This window comes from Schistocerca americana, chromosome 10, assembly GCF_021461395.2.
Source record: "Schistocerca americana isolate TAMUIC-IGC-003095 chromosome 10, iqSchAmer2.1, whole genome shotgun sequence".
Lineage (NCBI taxonomy): Eukaryota > Metazoa > Arthropoda > Insecta > Orthoptera > Acrididae > Schistocerca > Schistocerca americana.
The window spans coordinates 80,971,807-80,995,942 of NC_060128.1; the positions used below are offsets into that span (position 1 = coordinate 80,971,807).

The window sequence follows — 24,136 nt, forward strand, 5'->3', positions numbered from 1 at the left end:
CTAGGTCATGTATAATTAGTAGCATCTTTGGAAAGAATGCACACCAAGTTGTGTTTGGCATTCGTGTGAATCAAGGAAGTCGAGTGATTGTCAAAAAATGGACGAAAAAGGATTTCATGTGGTGATTAAACATTACTTTATGAAAGGCAAAACGCCTCAGGAGACTAAAGAGAAGCTTGTTAAACATTACGGTGACTCTGCACCTTCAATTAGAACAGTTTATAAGTGGTTTCAAAATTTTTGGAGTGGCTACATTGGCACAAGTGATGCTGAACGTTCTGGACGCCTCGTGGAGGTTACGACTCCAGAAATCGTTGATAAAATCCATGATATGGTGATGGATGACAGAAGAGTTAAGGTACGTGAGACTGCTAGTGCTGTGGGCATCTCGAATGAATGGGTATATAATATTTTGCATAAACATTTGGACACGAGAAAGCTATCCGCAAGATGGGTTCCGCGATTGCTCACGCTTGGCCAAAAACGGAATCGTGTGAACTGTCGCGAGGATGGTTTGCAGCTGTCCAGGAAGAATTTGCAGGACTTTAACCATCGTTTTGTCACTGTGGATAAAACATGGATACGTTACTATACTCCTGAGATCAAACAACAATCTAAACAATGGGTTACCGAGGGACAATCTGCACCAAAAAAGGCGAAGATCATTCCTTCGGCCAGAAAGATAATGGCGACTGTCTTTTGGGATTCGCAAGGGATAATCTTCATCGACTATCTGCAAAAGGGTAAAACTATTACAGGTGAATATTATTCATCATTATTGGAATGTTAGAAACCGAGCTGCAAGAAAAACGACGGCGACTGGACTGCAAAAAAGTCCTTTTCCATCACGACAATGCACCAGCACACACCTCTGCAGTTGTGGCTGCAGAATTAATGGAAATAGGATTACAACTCATGTCACATCCCCCCTATTCTCCAGACGTGGCTCCCTCAGACTACTATTTGTTTCCAAATTTGAAGAAATTACTGGTGGGATAAAGATTTTACTCAAACGAGGAGGTGATTGCAGCAACTAATAGCTATTTTGCAGACTTGGACAATTCCTATTATTCAGAAGGGATCAACAAATTGGAACAGTGTTGGATGAAGTGTATAAGTCTAAAAGGAGACTATGTCAAAAAATGAAAAAGGTTTACCCCAAACATTTATTTTTGCACGGACTTTACTGACGCCCCTCGTAGCCACTGTACACGACTGTCGGCAGTGGTGGTCGCTGCAACGTACGGTCGCAAAGCAATTTGAGTGGCATTTGGCACCACGGCAACAGCTCTGAGCAACGCGCCCTGTAATAAGCGTGCCATCGACCCCAGACCCCGCCATTTGTGACTTCGGTGGTGTCGAGTGAGAGCTCGTTGGAAGACAGGGTGGAGGTCTGTTGTGTTTTCTGACGAGAGCTGGTTCTGCCTCAAAGTTAGTGATCGCCGTGTGTAGGTTAGGAGGAGGACAGTCGAGAGCCTGAAACCAACCCGTCTGTGTGCTGGACACACCGGTGCTCTGGTTAGGGTGCAATGTCATATGTCAGCAGGAACACTCTCGTGGACAGCCTGTACACCCTGACTGCAAATTTGTACATCAGTCAGCTGATTTGACGTGTCGTGCTGCCGTTCGTGAACTGCATTTCAGGGGGTGTTTTCCAGCATAATAATGCTCACCCACATACTGCTGTTGTAGCCCGACTTACTGTTGAAATGTTGCCTCGGCCTGCTCGATTGTCAGATCTGTCTCCAATCGAGCACATATGGGACGTCGTCAGACCATCGGCATTAACTGTACCTGAACTGACCGACCGAGTGCAACTGGTGTGGAATTCTATCCCACAGATGGACATCTGGCATTTGTATAGCGCAATGTGTGCACATTTGCCTGCTTGTATTCAACATTCTGGCAGTTATGCTGATTATTAATGTACCAGCATTTCACATTTTCAATGGCTTATCTGTGTTTACATTAACCTGTGGACTTGCAATGTTAATCACTTGAATATGGTACCTAGATGAATGTATTTCCGAAATTTCACTACTCTACATTAATTATTTTTTGATGTTGTGACTTTTTCTTTCTGGCGCTGCACCAAATTTTAGATGTTACAGATAAATCACAACCTTAATTTTTAGGAATCCCACACTCTCAAAATTAATGAAAAGCTCTAGTTCAGCTACACTTGCAGTCACATGATTACTGCTATAGGTGATTTAAAAATGAAAAAAAAAAAAAAACTGTTTAATTTGGGGTACTTCCATGCACCAACAGACTGGAATGAAACTTCCTGGCAGATTAAAACTGTGTGCTGAACCGAGACTCAAACTCAGGACCTTTGCCTTTCATGGGCAAGTGCTCTACTATCTGAGCTACCCAAGCATGACTCACGCCCTGTCCTCACGGCCTCACTTTTGCCAATACCTCGTTTCCTAACTTCACAGAAGCTCTCATGTACTGGCAGAAGCGAGACTGTAAGGACGGGGCGTGAGTCGTGCTATGGTAGCACAGATGGTAGAGCACTTGACCGTGAAAGTCAAAGGTCCCGAGTTCGAGTCTCGGTCCGGCACACAGTTTTAATCTGCCAGGAAGTTTCATAGCAGCTCACACTCCGCTGCAGACTGAAAATTTCTGGAGAGGTTCTGGAATCATTTTTTGGGAGGAACTGAACTTCCAGTGATAGTATTTTGAGAATCCAGAAGGGTGTTATAAGAATTATATCTGCAATTAGTTATGAAACTTCCTGGAGAGATAGCTTCATGGCTTGGTAGTTTGACAATTGTTATATGATATGTTTATTCATTAATATTAGCTGTCATTACCAAGACTTGTTCTCAAAAGTAATGCAAACCATGAATGTTACTCTGTGACCAAAACAATTTCTACAAAGACTTCAAGAGATCTTAACAGTAGTACAGAAAGAAGTGAGATATGTGGACACACAAGAATTCTACATCATACCAGAGCTTATTCAGTGTCTTGTAGGCAAAGTGGTAGGTTTAAGAGGTAATTAAAGAGCTGTCTAGTGAGCAAATCCTTCTACTCCACTGACGAACATCTCCATAGAAACTCTTAAATTAATGCAGTAGCTTATTTGATAATTAACAGTAGCAATGTGATAATAATATTAATACTTCATTATGTTATGTCATTGACTGATTCAGCTGCAGGTTCTTGGTGAAACATTGTATGTTATATTAGCTAAACAAAAGCTCTTTATACTTTGAGAACTGGAAAATGGGCTGTCAACCAAAACCTAGGCTGTACAAAAGATAAAAAAGGTTTTTCAAATCAAGACAAAAAAAGTGCTTTCACTTAGTTCGTTCAAAAAGTACATCTGCAACTTCTTTCCACATTCTAGACACTTCTTTCCACAGGATCCACAGAATATGACTAATGTAATGTAAGATTAAAAATATTCATTCTACCAGTAAAGTATGAAGTGGTACATAAAAACAGTATTTCAATAATTTAAGAAGAAAAGAAAGGGTTCTTTCAAATTAGCTGCTGTTTTCCCATAAAGCAATTTTCATACTTTAGAAGTGGTCATAACTGGTTGTTTGTATAACAAACAGTTAAGCCTGCGGTGGCTGCTCCTGCCTCTTAATGCATGATGTGCTTGTTTCACATCCCCAGTGAGATTTGCAGAATGGACCTAATTTGGTGCGCCAGCTGATCTCTGTGAGGCCTTTGCTGGCATTCAGTATTAGCAATTCGGTAAATTATTTAGGAGGAAATGGGCAATCGTATGGCTCTGTTCTCCAGGGAGATTAACTGTGATATTTGATCCCACCTCAGCTGAGGAGTGGTCAAGGAGAGTTGAGCAGAAAAACGACAGAAGTTTCGTCACTGGATGGAAAGCGAGTTCACCTGCAATGGCTGAGTGAGCGAATGAGTGAGTGTTAGATCGCTCTTTTTGTAGCCAATTCTTAACCCAGAATTGTCTGCCAGTGTACTCACACTTTCCCAACTGATCTTTGACAGGCAGTTGAATAGATTGGGGATTCCCCGATCTCCTCAATGCCAGATGTTTAGAATTAAACTGCTGGTATTCCAAGTGCTACAGTGCAGGCTGTATACATCGCAGGATGCTGAAAGATCGTAGGTTTGTTCATTAAACAGTGTGCTCACAGACTGTGCTGAAAAAATAATAGTTCCACTTTCTGCCAACAAGTGAAAATATGGCACTGTAAGCAGTCAGAATGTCAAATTTTTCCTGTTTTGCATCAGTAGGCCATTTGTTGCAAAGTGACACCTGTTGATTTCATTTGTGAAGTACCTGTTAATGTAAAGGATTAAAAAGTTTGATGTTTTCCATATGAAATGTAATGGCTATTGAGTGGCTATTGAGAGGAAACATTGTGCACCGCTTGTAAAGTTATTTCACCTGAATGGCAGCAATAGCACTGCTGCATTGTAGGAGTATCGCCAAACAGAAACACTTGTGAAGAGGTCCCTTGCCAATAAATGGCTTAAAGAACATGATCAAGAAATTTGAAGAGTGAGGTGAATTAGGCAGTGCGGCAGGGAAAGGGAGACAGCCCATTCCCATGGCAGTTGCTGATGATGTTGCTGTAGCTATAGCTGAGAGTGCAGCAGATGCTTCAAGTTCTGCAGCCAGTGCTCAAGCTGTCTCTCTTTCTCTCTCTCCTTTTTTTTGCACTAAAAGATTCAGAATGAGCACCAAATGTATCCCCAAGATAGGCTACAATGCTGTGAATTTGCCCATTGTTTTTTTTTTTTGGCACGCATAGAAATGGATGACATGTGGCACGAGTATATTCTTTGGATGGATGAGTCAAATTTTACTCTGCACAGTGCCGTGAATGCACAGAAATGTCACATTTGGGTTCCTCTCCAACACATTATATGAGAAAAACTCACTGCATTCAGCTTATATGACTGATGTGGTTTCACAAGCTCCTCCATTCTTGGCCTGTTTTTGTTTGAGGGGATGACACCTTGCTGGCCCGTTATGTGTACACAATAAGGACCTTCTGGTGCAACATGTGATTCCATCTTTGCCAGTACATAACTGAGTCCACCCCACTATTTTTGTGCAAGATGGGGTGACATCTCATTTCGATTGCCAGGTGAAAGGTTTTATTCGAGAAATGTTCAGTAATGACCGCACGAACTTTGTGTAGTTTCAAGATGTGTGGCCTTACAGATGCACCGACCTAAGTCCGTGTGAGTTCTGGTTGTGGGAAAATCTGAAGGATCACATCTGTCTGGGATGTATCTGGATATCATACAATGACATATCACTCTAATTACACAGCACACGCTGAGAGCAACTGTTGACGGTGCCACATTACAGATATAGCGTGTCGTAACCTGTGGTCATATTCTGATAAACGTGCCATGGAACCACCATTATCATGAGTTTGATTGTTTCTGCCATTTTCCTACATCCAAACTACATTCTGACTGCTTAAAATGCCTATTTTCATCTGGTGACAGAAAGTGGAACAATACTTTTTTCAGTGTCTCCATAAGCACACTGATTAATGAACATACCTATGATGTTTCATTCATCCTGTGATGCATACAACCCACACTACAGGACTTATAACACCATCAGTTTAATTACACTGAGGTAAAAAAGGTCACGGGATAGCGATATGCACATAAACAGATGGCAGCAGTATCACGTACACAAAGTATAAAAGGGCAGTGCATTGGTGGAGCTGTCATTTGTATTGAGGTGATTCACGTGAAAATGTTTACAATGTGATTATGACCACTCGATGGGAATTAACAGACTTCAAATGCAGAATGGTACTTGGAGATAGAAGCATGGGACATCCCATTTAAGGAATTGTTAGGGAATTTAATATTCAAAGAGCCCCAGTGTCAAGAGCGCGCCAAGAATACCAAATTGTGGGCATTACCCTGGCCACAGATAATGGCCTTCATTTAATGACAGAGCAACGGTATTTGCATAGATTGTCAGAATTGACAGACAAGCGACAATGCGTGAAATAACCGTGGGAATCGATGTGGGACGTACAATGAATGTATCTGTTAAGATAGCGTGGCAAAATTTGACACTAATGGGCTATACCAGCAGACGACTGATGTGAGTGCCTTTGCTAATGGCACGGCATCATCTGCAGCACCTCTCCTGAGCTCGTGATCGTATCCGATGGAGCCCAGATGACTGGCAAACTGTGGCTTGGTAAGATGAGTCTTGATTTCGGCTGGTAAGAGCTGATGGTAAGTTCAAGTGCTGTGCAGACTCTGTAAGCTGTAGACCCAAGTTATCAACAATGCACTGTGTAAGCTGAAGGTGGCTCCAGTATGGTGTGGGCTGTGTTTACATGGAATGGACTGGGTCCTCTGCTCCAGCTGGATGGATCATTGACTGGAAATTGTTATGTTTGCATTATTGGAGACCGGTTGTAGCCATTCGTGGACTTCGTGCTCCCAAATAGGTCACCAGGACACAAGTGTTACATTACATTAAATTTTTATTGGTCCTTTTGATCATTTGTTGTACAAGATACACAATATGATATTGGACAAGTCATTGTGATTTACAATGCATGTTTTTAAATCATACAAGAATATTTACATTCATATTTTTATGTTTCGAGATATTCATCTATACTATAATAACATTTTAGCAATAAATATTTATGGACAGCAGTTTTATATTTTGAAGTGTCTCTTATTGTTTTAATGTTTGTAAGTAGCTTATTGCATAGTCTGTTTCCTGTTTGCACTGGTCCATTCTTAGTGTTGTGTGTTAGCATGTTGAACATGTATGTCCTGCTTTCTCCTTGTGTTATACAGGTGGATACTCTGGTTAGTTGACACAAGATTGTTGCTATTTTCTAAGATTTTCCTTACAAATATGATTACTTGTAAAATGTACAGACATGTTAGTGGAAGCCCTAATAAGGGCTTGCATGAGCTTCTTGATGCAGAATTTTCTATGGCTCTTACAGTTGTCTTTTGGCATATAAAACAACTTTTGCTAGCAGATGCGTTTCCCCAAAAGATTATGCTGTATCACAGTAAGGATTCTGCATGGGCAAAGTATACATCTTTTAGTGTCTCTTTCGATGTGCAACCAGAAAGAATTTTGATAGTATAGCAAATGGTATTTAATTTATTTGAAATGATCTTCTTGGATCCATATCCCAAGAAATTTTATAGAACTTATATTTTCAGGGGTTCTAGTAAACAACTCTATGTCTGGTGCTAGTGGACATTTATTTTGCACTGTGTGTATGTGCATTGTAACTGTTTTTTTCTGTGTTTATTACTAACTTCTTTCCAGAAAACCAGTCTGTAATGTGGGTGGTACAATTTTTAATCTCATGTAGTAATTCTTCTTTGGTCCTTCCTTTTATCATCACATTTGTGTCATTCACAAATTTTATGTAATTATGGCATGGGCTAGTCGGTTCCAAGTCATTTACAAAGAGTAGAACAGAACTGGTCCTAGAATGGAGCCTTGTGGTACACCATACTTGATGCTCTGTTTTTCTGAGCAGTAGGACTTTATCTTGTTCCCTTCTCAGATAGTAAGCTCAACAAATTGCTCTCTGTTTTGGAGATATGATTCTATCCATTCAAGTTTCTGAAGCAAGATATTGTGATTGATGACATTGAATGCTTTAGAGAGGTCTAGAAATATGGCTGAGATATGTTCTTTATTGTCTATTGCATTTAAGGCTGCATTTAGGAATGCAAAGACAGCTGTCTCGGTAGATTTAGATTTTCGGAATCCATGTTGAGTATTCGAGATAATTATTTTTTTCTATGAAACTGATTAGTCTTTTATAGTAGATTTTTCAATTATTTTGGAAAAACCAGATAATAGTGAGATTGGCCTGTAGTTTGATACTTCTGTTTTTATCTCTTTTTTTGAACAGCGGTTTTACTTTCGCTATCTTCAATTTTTCTGGGAACACCCCTTCTGATAGAGACCAGTTACAGATATAGTCAGGGATATTGCCAGTACCAACAGAGAATTTGGGCTTCAGTTCTTTGATTATATTAAGTGTTTCCTTTTGATTGATGGGGTAGAGAAAAATAGATTTGTTATTTATAGTACATCTGGATTTATTTATAGGAGTACACTGTAAATTTTGATTTATAAGATGTTCAGCTATCTGAGTAAAGTAGGAATTACATTTATTTGCAATTTTTGTAGGTTTAGTTATCACAGTTGAGTTCTCTATTAGGCAGCTAATGTTATGGAAGTATGTCTGTTCTGCTGCACTTTCTTTCCTGACAATATTCCATATGGCTTTCATCTTATTGGTGGAATTTTTTATGTATGTGTCATTTGCCATTATTTTTGCCTGCTTGACAACATTTTTGAATATCTTTTCGTAGGTTTTGTAATAAAAGTCATATTCTGGTGATGTGAGTTGTTTGGACAATCTGTGCAGTAATTTTTTTTTTTTGAGATACTAGAATCCCAGGAGTAATCCATTTATTTTTTGTTTTCCTTCTGTATTTTTTCCCCTGGGTTGGATGGAAGCACAGTTCAAAATAGTAGGTAAAATTGTTAATAAAGTTATTATATTTTCCATCTGTGTGATCACAGTTATAAATCTCTTCCCAGCTTTCTTTCCTCAAGTAATGGAGAAAACGAGTTATATTTTCATTACTGTAGTTTCTACTGGTGGTTGTTAGGCAGTGTTTAAGCTGTAGCTCGGTTTCTATACTCAGAGAGAGTTTTTGAGCTGTGAGATCCCCAAAGCCTGTGTTTAGGGGTTCTATTGTATAGTTAATATCTACATTTACAAATATCTGATCAATCGTGGTACGTGAAGTCTATGTGATACGAGTTGCTGTTTCTATGGTGGATTTCATGTTAAAAGTTTGCAAGAGATTCAGTAATTCTTTCTTTTCTTTGGTATCCTTTGCAAAGTCAATTAAAATCACCACATAGAACAACTCTTCTGTTCCTTTGTGTTAGTCTGTTAAGAGAATTTCCAAACTTTTTAGGAGAGTATTTATGTCACCAGTTGGATTCAAATGGTTCAAATGGCTCTGAGCACTATGGGACTTAACTTCTGAGGTCATCAGTCCCCTAGAACTTAGAACTACTTAAACCTAACTAACATAAGGACACCACACATATCCATGCCCAAGGCAGGATTTGAACCTGTGACCGTGGCGGTCACGCGGCTCCAGACTGAAGCGCCTAGAACCGCTTGGCCACACTGGCCGGCTCACCAGTTGAAGCTCTGTATAAACAAATAACAGCTAGTTTAATGTCTACTATCTCAGCTCCTGATAGCTCTACATCTTTTTCCTTCACTATTTCAACAGGAAATTTTATATTTACAAAGTTTATATTATTTCTTATGAATATACAACTGCCACCATGTTTAAGAATTTTTCTACGGAAATAACCACTCACCACAAAGTTAGGTAGGGACACAATACGTAACTTGTCCTCATCGAGCCAATGTTCTGTGAGACACAATAATGATGTACTTTTTAATTCGTTTTCTAATAGAATTTGGATTTCACTTGTTTTACTAGTTAGTGATTGCACATTTTGGTGAAAAAGAACCTGTGAGTTTTTATTTTGTGTCCTCACAGATAATCCTGGCTGTGAGGTGGAGGTCTGGATTTCATCTGATACATCATTTCTGGTATTTTTTGAATTTTGCAACTGGTTTGAAGAACATTCTGCATAATCAAGTGGATGATTTGGCCATCCAGATCACTCAACATGAATCCCATAGAACTTTTATGGGACATAATCGAGATGACAATTCGTGCACAAAATCCTGCACTGGAAACGCTTTCACAATTATGGATTGGTATAGAAGCAGCATGGCTAAGTATTTCTGCAGGTGACTTCAAATGACTTAATGACTTGTTCAGTCCATGCCATGTTGGGATGCTGTACTACATCGAGCAAAAGGAAGTCTGACAAATATTAGGAGGTACCCTGTGACTTATGTCACCTCTGTGTATAACCACCCAGTAGTCACCTACCTCTACTTTGCAACTCCACGACACTTCATCTCTGAATTTCACTTTGGCTACAGTGCTCTTAGAGTGATTTTCAGCACTGTACCCACAGTAATAAAGGTCTACGGCTCTTACACATTGATCGATATGCCACAGCAGAGAGATGACAGTTCAAATCTCTGTCCGGCCCTTCCGAATTAGATTATTTGTGATTTTCCTAGATCACATAAAATGAATGTTAGGATGGTTCCTTTGAAAGAGCACAGCTGATTTACTTGTCCAGTCCACCTGCAAGAATGTAGGACACTAATCTTCCTACCCACCTCAGTTGACAGAACAAATGACTTAAACACGTCCATAATTAATGAATTCTTTGCAACTGATGTTGTTTTGTGTTTTATTTAGCAATGCTCGGTTACCTTTCATTACATGATAAAAAAATAATTCTCTTCTTTTCTTTTTCTGCCAGGGCCAAAAAAGGATCCAGAGTCAGCAAAAGAATTTTTTGCCGAGAAGTTTCAGCAATGTTGCCATGATGTGAGGAAGAGTGTCTACGTACGCTATACTTGTGCCACAGGTAAGATAGGGACTGCCACTTACATCAAAACTGAGTCTGATTATGGACTCTAATAACAGTACGATATTCCTATTACCGTCATTAAAAGTAGAAGGGAACAACGGAAAGTAACACACAATAATTTTATTACCAGAAAGTTTAATAGGTAACAAAAATAAATTATAAATGAACTTGCATCTTTTACCTACTTTTCTACATAGTCACCAAGATTCTCAACACATTTCTCCCATCACGGTTCCAGTTTCAATGTGCCCTATTTGTAGAGTTTTGTTTGGTTGGAGTATAGCCAACAGCAGAATGTTGATTTCACTTCCCCACTTGTTGCAAAGCGTTGGGCAGCCAGGAGTTTCTGCATAGGACTAAACAGATGAAAGTCTGACTGTACACAGTCTGAAATGTACGGTGTATGCTTGAGCAACTACCATGCAAATTTGGTGATTTCCTCACGAACAGGAGCAGCCGCGTGGGGTTGGGCATTGTCACGAAGAAGTCTGACGCTGTCACTATTAATGTTGTGGTGTTTGTCATGTAGGGCACGACACAACTTAACCAAAGTTTAAATGTAGGCTGCAGCATTCAAAGTGGTCCTGCATTCAGCAAAGTCTACCAATAACACACCATGCATATTCCACAACACTGTCACTACCACTTCCTAGCAGACTGAATCTCTCTGAATGTTTTGCGTACAGGGGAGCCAACACATTTCCACTTCATAGAGGCCTGTTTGGTTTTGGCTGTATGCCCACGACTCATCACCAGTGACAACTCCTTTCAGAAAGTCATGCGCTTCTGCTGTATGAGCTTGTCATCATCCGCTGGGCCTTGTGGTTTGTCAGATTCTTAGGCACCGAGTGAGAACTAACGTTACGAAATTCCAGCGTCTCATGAACAATATCATACATGGCACAATAGGAAATGTTGAACTGCTACAATAAGGTTTGCAGTTGTACAACCCAGTAGTTCAAAATTGCTGTCTCAATGGCTTTGACATTCTGTGACAATGCAACTGCTACCAGCTGCTCAGAGTGTGACAGATCACTAAGGTTCACACAGCCCTCTTGGAAGAATGCACACCACCTGGAGACATTGCTACAGTCCATACACGTGATGCATGTCACTGTGAATTTCACTCAATTTATGCTCTACGGCCCACAAATATCGAACTACTTTTCGCTGCTCTTTACAAGCTGACGAGAGTAACATACATGCCATGTTTTTTCATAGTTCAGGCTTCTCTTGGAAGAGTTGCACATGAAAAAAAAAATACTAGATGAGAAAAAAATTATATTGTGTTACTTTTCAGCCCCCCTTTGTAAATTAAAATTGCTGTAAGACTGAAGGTCAGTGTGAACACTGAAGAGCTTTACTTGGAACAGTTCTATTGGACACAGTATGTCCTCACCTTCCTCAGGCCTTTGAATGTATTTAACTGGCCGATTACAGAGGAGCTGACAGTTTACTGTGGACTCTGAGTTGCAGTGCACTTTCACACTTTTTGTCATAAATTAATAATTGCCAGATATGAAAGAAGCAAGAAGTGACAGAAAAACGTCCTGTGTCTAGCTGAGGGACAAACCCCGGATTCTGAATCTTTCGTCTGCACCACACTTTACAAAAGGTGACTTTTCTAAGTGAAACTGGTCAACTCGTACAAATAGCTGGGTGTAAAGGGATGTGAACTGGAATGGTTATGTAGGATCAGCCACAGGTAAAGCATGTGGCCAACTTCAGTTTCTTGGTATGATACTTGGGAAATTCAATCAGTCTTCAAAGCAGATCACTTATGAAACAATTGTCTGACCCACCCTGGAATATTGCTCAATTGTTTGGGACCCTTATCATAAACTGATAACAGAGGACATAAATCGTATGAAAAAGAAAGGCATCATGAATGGTTACAGGTTTGTTCAACCTGCAAGAGAGATCATTAAGGTAGTGCCAACATAGCAGAATTGGCAGATGCTTGAAGACATACTGACAATCTTTCGACAGGCTGCTTACAAAGTTTTAAGAACCAGTTACAAACCAAGGGATTTACTACAAAATCCTATGAAGGGAATATTAGACTAATTACAGCTGACAAAGAGGCATGAGATGAATTATTCTTTCTGTACGCCATATGTGAATGGAACAGGAACAAGTCCTTGTAACTGGTACAGCAGGGATCACCCTCCGCCGTGCACATCACAGTGGTTTGCAGAACACAGATGTAGAAGTTGAACTGTGGAGAATGCTCTCAGTTACATCTTAGTGAGAATTACAGGGCAGATCCCAACATTCAATCTCGATTTTGTTGTTGTGGTCTTCAGTCCAAAGACAGATCCGATGCAGCTCTCCATGCTACTCTATCCTGTGCAAGGCTCTTCATCTGCAAATAACTACTACAACCTATATCTTTCTGAATCTGCTTACTGTATTTGTCTCTTGGTCTTCCTCTATGATTTTTACCCCCCACATTTCTCCTGATATTAAATTGGTAATCCTCTGATGTCTCACAATGTGTCCTATCAACCAATCCCTTCTTCTAGTCAAGTTGTGCCACAAATTTCTCTTCTCCCCAATTTTGTTTAGTATCTCCACATTAGTTACATGATCTGCCCATCTAATCTTCAGCATTTTTCTGTAGCACCCCTTTTTAAATGCTTCTATTCTCTTCCTCTCTGAACTGTTAATCGTTCATGTTTCACTTCCATCAGTGGCTACACTCCAGGCAAATACCTTCAGAGAAGACTTCCTAACATTTAAGTCTATATTTGATGTTAACAAATTTCTTTCCTTCAGAAATGCTTTTCCTGCCATTGCCAGTCTAATTTTATATCCTCTCTACTTTGGCCATCACTCGTTATAGCAATATATACTTTAGCAATATATACTTTAAGTGTCTCATTTCCTAATCTAATACCCTCAATATCACCTGACTTAATTTGACTACATTCCATTATACGAGGGTCACTCCAAAAGAAATGCACACTATTTTTGTAAAAATACAGTTTTCATTCTGCATGTGTGAAAGTTTTACAGTGTGTAGATACATCCTTCCCGCTTGTTTTCAAACTTAGTTCGACCTGTTCCCGTGAGTGGCGCCGTCACAGCATGCCTTCAAGATGGCTGCTACACTTGACGTTCGTCAGAAGCAATGTGCTGTCATAGAATTCCTGTGCTGTGAAAATGAGACAGTGGGAAACATCCACAAGAGGTTGAAAAAGGTGTACAGAGATGCTGCTGTCGATCGCAGTACAGTTAGTCGGTGGGCAAGCAGGTTACGTGATGAAAGCGGGCACGGCAATATTGAGGATTGTCCTCGCAGTGGCAGTACTCTCACTGCAGACACTCCAGACAATGTGCAGAGAGTTAACGAATTGGTGACTGCTGACAGACGCATCACAGTGAACGAATTGCCACCAAATTGTCACGCTACGTTGGGATAGGGGAAGGAAGTGTCTGCAGAATACTGAAAGTGTTGGCGTTAAAAATGGTTGGTGCCAGGTGAGTTCCCAGGATGTTGACAGTGGCTCACAAAGAAACAAGAAAAATGGTATGCAGCGAACTTTTGGAACAGTACGAGAATGGTGGAGATGAATTTCTTGGAAGAATTGTGACAGGTGATGAAACATGGCTCCATCATTTTTCACCAGAGACGAAGAGGCAATCAATGGAGTGGCATCATGCAAATTCACAAAAAATTCAAAACCACACCTTCTGCTGGAAAAGTTATGGTTACGGTGTTTTTTGATTCCAAAGGACTCTTGCTTGTGGACATCGTGGCAAGTGGAACCACCATAAATTCTGATGCATATGTGACGACACTGAAGAAACTTCAAGCTGGACTGAGTCTTGTTTGACCACATCGACAAAAGCAGGAAGTTTTGCTATTGCACGACAATGCTTGGCCACATGTCAGTCAAAAAACCATGCAAGCAATCACAAAACTCGGATGGACAACACTGAAACACCCGCCTTACAGTCCAGACCTGGCTCCATGTGACTATCATCTCTTTGGGAAACTGAAAGACTCTCTTCGTGGAGAAAGGTTTGAAGATGATGACTCCCTTGTGCACGCTGCCAAACAGTGGCTCCAACAGGTTGGTCCAGAATTTTACCGTGCGGGTATCCAGGCGCTGGTTCCAAGATGGCGTAAGGCATTGAGAGGGATGGAAATTATGTGGAGAAATGAAAATATTGTTCCTGAAGGATGTATCTACACACTGTAAAACTTTCAAACATGTAGAATAAAAGATGGATTTAAAAAAAAAAAAATGTGCATTTCTTTTGGAGTGACCCTCTTACTTGTTTTGCTTTTGCTTTTGTTGATGTTAATCTCACATCTTCCTTTTAAGACACTGACCATTCCATTCAGCTGCTCATTCAAGTCCTTTGCTGTCTCTGGAAGAATTAGAACTGAGCGAGGTGGCACGGTGGTTAGCACACTGGACTCGCATTTGGGAGGATGACATTTCAAACCTGTGTCCGGGCATCCTGATTTAGATTTTCTGTGACTTCTCAAAATTGCTTCAGGCAAATGCTGGGATGGTTCCTTTGAAAGGACACAGCCGACTTCCTTCCCCATCCTTCCTAATCCAATGAGACTAATGAACTCACTGTTTGGTCCCCTCCCCCAAATCAGCCAGTCAACCAACCACAGAACTACAATGTCACTGGCAAATCTCGAAGTTTTATTTCTTCTGCCTGAACTTTAATTCTTTTGTTTCTTTTACTGCTTGCTCAATGTACAGATTGAATAACATTGTGGATAGGCTACAACTCTGTCTCACTTCCTTCTCAATCACTGCCTTCCTTTCATGCCCCTCTACTCTTACAATTGCTGTTCAGTTTTGTGTACAAGTTGTAAATAGCCTTTTGCTCCCTGTATTTTATCCCTGTTAACCTCAGAATTTCAAACAGAGTATTCCAGTCAACATTGTCTGCTATCAACATAGGTTTGCTTTTCCTTAACCTATCTTCTAATATAAGCTGTAGGGTCAGTATTGCCTCACGTATTCCCATATTCCTCTGGAATCAAAAATGATCCTCCCTGAGGTTGGCTTCTACTAGTTTTCCAGTATTCAGTAAATAATTTATGTTAATATTTTGCAAACCATGATTATTAAACTGATAGATCAGTAATTTTCACACCTGTCGGTGGCTGCTTACTTTGGAATTGCAATTATTACATTCTTCTTGAAAACTGAGGGCACTACGCCTATCCCATACATCTCGTTCACCAGATGGAAGAGTTTTGTCATGGCTGGCTCACCTAAGGCTATCAGTAATTCTGACGGAATGTCATCTACTCAATGGGCCTTGTTTCAACTTACGTCTTTCATGCTCCGTTAAATTCTTCTTGCAGTATCATATATCCCATCTCTTTTTCATATTTGTCCTACTCCATTTCTATAATATTGCCTTCAAGTTCATCTCCCTTGTATAGACCCTCTATATACTCCTTCCATCTTTCCCTTCTTTTTTTAGGACTGATTTTCCATCTGAGCTCTTGTTATTCTTACAGCTGCTTCCAAAGGCTTCTTTAATTTTCTTGTAGGTGGCATCTGTCTTTCCCCTAGTGAAATAAGCTTCTTAATCCTTACATTTGTCCTCCAGCCATTTTGCAGTTCCTGTCTACCTCATTTTTTAGACGTTTGTATTCCCTTTCACCTGTTTCATTTGCTGTGATTTCATACTTTCTCCTTTCATCAGTTAAATTCAGTATCTCCTCCATTACCCGAGGATTTCTACCATGCCTTATTTTTCTACCTATTCAGTCCTCTGCTGCCTTCACTATTTCGTCTCTTAAAGCTACCCATTCATCTTCTATTGTATTCCTTTCCCCCGTTCCAGTCAACCATTATCTGACACTCCCTCTGAAGCTGTCAATAACCTCTGGTTCTTTCAGTTTATCCAGGTTCCATCTCTTTAATTTCCTACCTTTATTCAACTTCTTCAGTTTTAATCTACAGTTCATAACCAATAAATTGTGGTCAGACTCCACATCTGCCCCTGGAAATGTCTTACAATTAAAGGATGGTTCCAAAATCTCTGTCTTACGATTATATTGTCAATGTTAAGCCCTTCTGAGTCTCCACGTCTCTTCCAGCATTACAACTTACTTTCATGATTCTTAAATCAAGTGTTAGTGATGAATAAATTATGCTATGTGAAAAATTCTACCAATTTCATTCGTTTCCTCCCCAGTCCACATTCACCGACTATTTTTCCTTCTTTTCCTTTTCCTGCTATAGAATTCCAGTCCCTCATCACAGTTAAATTTTCATCTCCCTTAACTATCTGAATAATTTCTTTCATCTCATCATACAATTCTTCAATCTCTTCATCATCTGCAGAGCTAATTGGCATATAAACTTGTACTATTGTGGTTAATGTGGGCTTTGTGTTTATCTTGCCTGCAATAAGCATCCACTATACTGTTCATAACAGCTTACCTGCATTTCCATTTTCTTGTTCATTATTAAATCCAGTTCTGCATTACCCATACCTGACTTTGTATTTATAACCCTTTCTCCTGATGACGACATCCTCCTGAGTAGCCCCAGCCTGTAGATCTGAATGGTGGACTATTTTACCTCCAGAATATTTTACCCAAGAGAATGTCGTCATAATTTAACCATACGGTAGAGCTGCATTCCCTCGGGAAAATTGCAGCTCTAGTTTCCCCTCACTTTCAGCTGTTTGCCGTACCACCACAGCAAGGCTGCTTTGGTTGACATTACAAGGCCACATCACTCAGCTGTTGCCGCCCCTCTTCAGGAACCACACATCTGTACAGCCTCTCAACAGATACTCCTCCACTGTGGTTGCACTTACAGTACGGCTATTGGTATCGCTCGCTGAAGTGCAGTGTTCACGGGGAGCCAATCCAGATATATGTGGCTAAATAAACAATAATATGGACTTCAGAAACACAATTTCTTTTTATTTAGGGACAATAAACTGCAAAACTTTAGTGGCCAAAGTTAAGTTAAAGCAGTTGGAAATGGGGTAACAGACATTACATGGAATATAGTAGGGTTATAAATGGTGAAACAAAGAAAGTGAATACCTAATAGAATTAAAAACATGTCATATTTGTTGTTATGAAGGGAGTGAACAGAGAGGAACCTCAGGTGAAGGCTTTATTGTAAACAAGCAATCTAGAACATCAAAGACGCTGAAGTAATCTCAGACAAATAGCAAGGCTTATCTGCTGAACTTATTCCACTTCATGCCTTCCAGATAAACCCTGTAGTGAAACGTCCTGCCAGATTAAAACCGTGTGCCAGAACCTCGCCTTTTGTTGTCAGTGCTGTTAGTGTCTGAGCTGTTCAGCACGACTCATGACCAGACCTCACAGTTATACTTCAGCCAATGTTCTCCTATCTTCCAAACATCACAGATGGTTTCATGCATAGGACTGCAGCTCCAGAAAGAAAGGGTATGGTGCAGTCCTGACTTAGCCACAGCCTAGGGCAGAGGTGTCCAACCTTTTAGCTCACCTGCGCATCAATATACTTAACGCTAACGATATCCACTGGGAGGGGATTGGGAGAGGGGTGGGCAGCGGCTGGGAGCAGGGGGCAGTCGGAGTTGTTCTAAAAAGGTAAGATGGGATTAATTTGATGATTTATATATGAGACTTCATTAATAATTTTATTTATAAGTAACTGCAAATCTGAATAAATGTGACATTTGACTTTTAATTTGGGAAACTGATCTATCATTATCAGGTTTGATCTATGTGGTTGCAATTCTCAAGGTTTTCATGTGAGGTTACAGTTTTATTTTTACTCTTTGTGTGCTTTACTCTTGAAAACAACTCTTCCAAACAAAGTTGACATATATAACACATGGTTGTGCAGCAAGGAGATTTTTCTCTGAGCAGGTATCTACATTTACATCTACATTCATACTCTGCAAACTGCTGTGAGGTGCATGGCAGAGAATATGTCCCATTTCCCAATTATTAGGGTTTCTTCCTGTTCCGTTTACATATATTGCAGGAAGAAATAAGCCGGTTGTTGAAACTTTGTTAACAGACTTTCTCGGGATAGTTTATGTCTATCTTCAACAGTCTTCCAGTTCAGTTCCTTCAGTATCTCTGTGACACACTCCCACAGGTCAAACAAACCTGTGACCATTTATGTTTTCCTTCTTCATATACATTCAATATCCCCTGTTAGTCCTGTCTGGTACGGGTCCCACACACTTGAGCAATATTCTAGAACTGGCCTCACAAGAGATTTGTAAGGAATCTTCTTTGTCGACTGATTTAATTTCCCCAGTATTCTACAAGGAAACCAAAGAATACCACCTGTTTTACCCATGACTCAGCTACGTGATAATCCTATTTCATATTCCTACGTAGTGTTACACCCAGATATTTTTTATGAGTTGGCCAAATCCAGCAGTGACTCATTGATACTATAGTCATAGGATACAATGTTTTTTTTGTTTTGTGAACTGCACAATTTTACATTTTTGAACATTTAAAGCAAGTTGCCACACTTTGCACCAATTTGAAATCTTATCGAGATCTGACTGAATATTTATGCAGCTTCTTTCAGACAGTACTTCATTATAGACAACTACATCATCTGCAAAAAGCATGATTTTACTATTTATATTGTCTGGAATGTAGATGAAGATGAAATAGGAGATATGATACTGTGCGAAGAGTTTGACACAGCACTGAAAGACCTGAGTTGAAACAAGGCCCCGGGAGTAGACAACATTCCATTAGAACTACTGACGGCCTTGGGGGAGCCAGTCCTGACAAAACTCTACCATCTAGTGAGTGAGACAGGCGAAATACCCTCAGACTTATAGAAGAATATAATAATTCCAATCCCAAAGAAAGCAGGTGTTGACAGATATGAAAATTAATGTACTATCAGTTTAATAAGTCACAGCTGCAAAATACTAACGCAAATTCTTTACAGACGAATGGAAAAACTGGTAGAAGCTGACCTCGGGGAAGATCAGTTTGGATTCTGTAGAAATGTTGGAACACATGAGGCAATACTGACCCTACGACTTATCTTAGAAAATAGATTAAGAAAAGGCAAACCTACGTTTCTAGCATTTGTAGACTTAGAGAAAGCTTTTGACAACATCGACTGGAATACTCTCTTTCAAATTCTGAAAGTGGAAGGGGTAAAATACAGGGAACGAAAGGCTATTTACAATTTGTACAGAAACCAGATGGCAGTTATAAGAGTCGAGGGGCATGAAAGGGAAGGAGTGGTTGGGAAGGGTGTGAGACAGGGTTGTAGCCTATCCCCGATGTTATTCAACCTGTATATTGAGCAAGCAGTAAAGGAAACAAAGTAAAAATTTGGAGTAGGAATTAAAATCCACAGAGAAGAAATAAAAACTTTGAGGTTCGCCAATGACATTGTAATTCTGTCAGAGACAGCAAAGGACCTGGAAGAGCAGCTGAATGGAATGGACAGTGTCTTCAAAGGAGGATATAAGATGAACATCAAAAAAAGCAAAATGAGATAATGGAATGTAGTCGAATTAAATCGGGTGATGCTGCGGGAATTAGATTAGGAAATGAGACGCTTAAAGTAGTAAATGAGTTTTGCTATTTGGGGAGCAAAATAACTGATGATGGTCAAAGTACAGAGGATATAAAATGTAGACTGGCAATAGCAAGGAAAGGGTTTCTGAAGAAGAGAAATTTGTTAACATTGAGTGTAGATTTAAACGTCACGAAGTCGTTTCTGAAAGTATTTGTATGGAGTGTAGCCATGTATGGAAGTGAAATGTGGACGATAAATAGTTTTGACAAGAAGAGAATAGAAGCTTTTGAAATGTGGTACCACAGAAGAATGCTGAAGTTTAGATGAGTCGATCACATAACTAATGAGGTGGTATTGAATAGAATAGGAGAGAAGAGAAGTTTGTGGCACAACTTGCCTAGAAGAAGGTATCAGTTGGTAGGGCATATTCTGAGGCATCAAGGGATCACCAATTTAGTTCTGGAGGGCAGCGTGGAGGGTAAAAATTGTAGAGGGAGACCAAGAGATGAATACACTAAACAGATTCAGAAGAATGTAGGTTGCATTAGGTACTGGGAGATGATGAAGCTTGCACAGGATAGAGTAGCATGGAGAGCTGCATCAAACCAGTCTCTGGACTGAAGACCCCCCCACCCACACTCACACATATTGTCTGGAATGTCAGTAATATACAAAATAAACAGCAAGAGTCCCAACACACTTTCCTGGGGCATACAAGAAGTTACTTCCACATCTGACACTGATTCTCCATCCAAGATAAGTTGCTGCATCCTCCCTAACTGAGAAATCCTCAGACCAGTCACAAATTTCACTCAGTACCCCATATGATCTTACTTTTGACAATAAATGTAAGTGTGGTACTGAGTCAAATGCCTTTGTAAATCAAGAAATACAGCAACTACATGATTGTTTTGATCCAAAGCTTGCAGTATGTCATGCATATGATGATGGTTTCAAAATCCATGCTGGCTGGCATTGAGGAGGTCACTGTGTTCAAGATATCTCACTATGTTTGAGCTCAGAGTATGTTGTAAGATTCAACAACAAATTGATGTCAAGGATATTGGACGGTAGTTTTGAAGATCACTTCTATTACCCCTCATGGACATGGCTGTGACATGTACCTTTTTCCAAGAATTTGGCATGGTTTTTTGTTTAAGGGACATACGACAGATTAAAGTTAGAAGAGGGGCTAACTCACACACAAATTCAGTGTAGAATCTGACAGGGATTCCATTGGGCTCTGGAGCTTTGTTCAGTTTTGACTATTTCAGCTTTTTCTCAACACTACTGACACTAGCACTTACTTCATTTATCTTTTCACTGGTATGAGGATTAAACTGGGGCAAGTCTCCTGGGTTTTCCTTTGTAAAGGAACATTTTAAAACAGAGTTAAGCAGCTCAGCTTTCACTTTGCTACCCTCAGTTGCAGTTCCTGTCTCATTCCCTACCGACTGGTGCTACTAACATGACATACGACCAGAATTTCTACAGTAGTCATTGAAGGCATCATGCATTGTTCTCTTGACAGCCAAATGCGTTTCATTCAGTATCTCTCTATCTATAGCCCTATGCTTTGTTTTACACTTATTGTGCAGTAATCTCTGTTTTTTTTTTTACAGTGACTGTATACCATTGGAGGTTCCCTCCCATTATGGACTGTTGTACTGGATACATATCTACACAGTGCATGGTCAGCTATTCTTTTAAACTGGAGCCAGAGTTCCTCTACATGCTCCCCACACTGTGGTGAAAGTATTAAGTTCCTCATTGATATATGAAACTACTGATTTTTATCTAGTTTACTGCACATATACATCTTTCTGTTTGTTTTAGTTGTCCTTTGTACATTGGTAATCATTGTTGCCACAACCGTGTCATGGTCACTGGTACCCACTACAATGTGGTCATCATCAAAGAGGTCAGGTCTATTTGTTGCTGTTAGATCCAATGTATTTCCACCATGATTGGGGTTCCTAACTATATGTTCTACGTAGTTTTCGGAGAAGGCATTTAGTAAAGTTTCAAAGGATGTCTTATCACATCCACCCATAACAAAACTGTAAGTTTCCCAATTAACTGTTGGACGGTTACAGTCTCAATCGATGATTACAGTATGATTGGGGACCTTACGTACAAGTGAAGTGAGGTGTTCTCCCAAGTTTTTGGTCACATCAGGAGTGGAGTGTGGTGGGCAACAGAAGGATCCAATTACCATTTTATGCACATCCTTGATACTGAGTCGTGCCCAAAAAATCTCACATGCAGCTTCAATTTCTACCTCGGTGGATTTAAATTTCTTCTCTACTTTGACAAATACACCACCTCCAGTTCCCATTTGTCTATCCTTTTGATATACATTTATTTTCTTCCCAAAAATCTCACTGGTATCAATTTCAGGTTTCAACCAACTTGTATGATCTGTAAAAATCCAACAAAGGCACATGATCAAATTTTTCTTTTAGTTGGGTGTCAGACTGCAACTCTATGCATTACATATAAAAATCTTCTATACTATTATGGTAAAAGGTGTCACACAGACAGAAAAAATTTAAATATTTTTTTGAATATCTTGAAACTGACTTTACAATTCTTGCATGAAATCAAAAAGTAGGGCTCAAATTTCATCCCATCTTTAGTATTATGTTTGGCCAATGTGTTGGTAGGGAAGAAAGACAAAGAAAAGTTTGCATTTACTTGTACTTGGCATAATTCAGTTTCATTTGAAATGTGTTTATTGTTTGAAATATTGTACTGATAAGTAGGTTTCTACCTTGAAGGTGCCTATTTTAAGTCACCCAAATGAGCAGTCAAATTTGCCAAAATACTGAATCTGCCCATCGTCAAGTTCTGGTATAGATTTTGCTTTTGATGTCACCAATGATTTGATTTCATTAATTACACTACAAAATCTTTCTAACATCTGTCTTTGACTGAGCCGCCTATTCTTTTTTTAGTCATCAGTCTTCTGACTAGCTTGATGTGGCCTGCCGTGAATTCCTTTCCTCTGCCTACTACTTCATCTCAGAGCAGCACTTGCTGCCTATGTCTTAAATTATTTGCTGGGTGTATCCCAGTCTCTGTTTTCCTGTACAGTTTTTACCCTTTACAGCTCCCTCTAGTACCATGGAAGTTATTCTATGATGTCTTAACATCTGTGATGTTACCATCCTGTCCCATCTTCTTGTCAGTTTTTTCCCCATGTATTCCTTTCCACCCCAGTACCCCAGAGAACCTTCTCATTACTTCCCTTATCAGTCCACCTAATTTTCAACATTCTTCTGTAGCAGCACATCTCAAATGCTTCAATTCCCACAGTCCATATTCCACTATCATATGCTGTGCTCCAAATGTACATTCTCAGAAATTTCTACCTCAAATTAAGGCTTATGTTTGATACTAGTAGACTTCTCTTAGCTAGGAATGCCCTTTTTGTCAGGTCCAGTCTGCTTTTTATGTTCTCCCTACACCATCCATTGTGGGTTATTTTGCCGCCAAGGTAGCAGAATTCCTTAACTTTACCTACTTCATGATCATTGATCCTGACTTTCAGTTTCTTGCTGTTCTCATTTCTGCTACTTCTCATTAGTTTCGTCTTCCTTTGACTTACTGGTAGTCCATATACTGTACTCATTAGAATGTTTTTGCCATTTAGCAGATCCTGTAATTCTTCTTCACTATCATTGCCTCTTCAATGTATAGACTGAATAGTAGGAGTAAAAGACTACATTCTTGTCTTACAACTTTTTTAATCTGAGCACTTTGTTCTTGGTCTTCCACCCCTACTTTTCATTCAGGGCTCATGTACATATTGTATATTAGCCATCTTGCCCTACAGCTTACTCCTGAAAATTTAAGATGTCACCATACACAGCATCCAAACTTCTGAGGAATTCCTGGAATTGACAGTGATAGAATCCCACAGGAAGCTAGTCTGTGGGCTGTTGAATGAAGAAATTGATTTGATTTTAAACTCATCTCTTTGTATCAGTCATCTGTTATGATAGAAATTCCACATGAAAGCAAAAAATATTTCAGGAAAGCCCATTACACAGACATTCATGTTCAGAAGTGGTTCTCATTTGCAGCAATGGAT

The 24,136-nt window shown here is 39.7% G+C and overlaps 1 protein-coding gene across 2 annotated transcripts in view; it reads left to right on the forward strand.

Annotated features, from left to right (window-relative positions):
• The window catches only part of LOC124552590 (guanine nucleotide-binding protein subunit alpha-14-like), a 159,821-nt gene that overhangs the window by 128,288 nt on the left and 7,397 nt on the right, over positions 1-24,136 (forward strand). The window contains exon 7 of one of the 2 annotated variants that reach the window (XM_047126914.1): positions 10,418-10,525. In XM_047126914.1, the coding sequence (XP_046982870.1) occupies positions 10,418-10,525 (108 nt within the window). The other variant, XM_047126915.1, reaches the window with a different exon arrangement.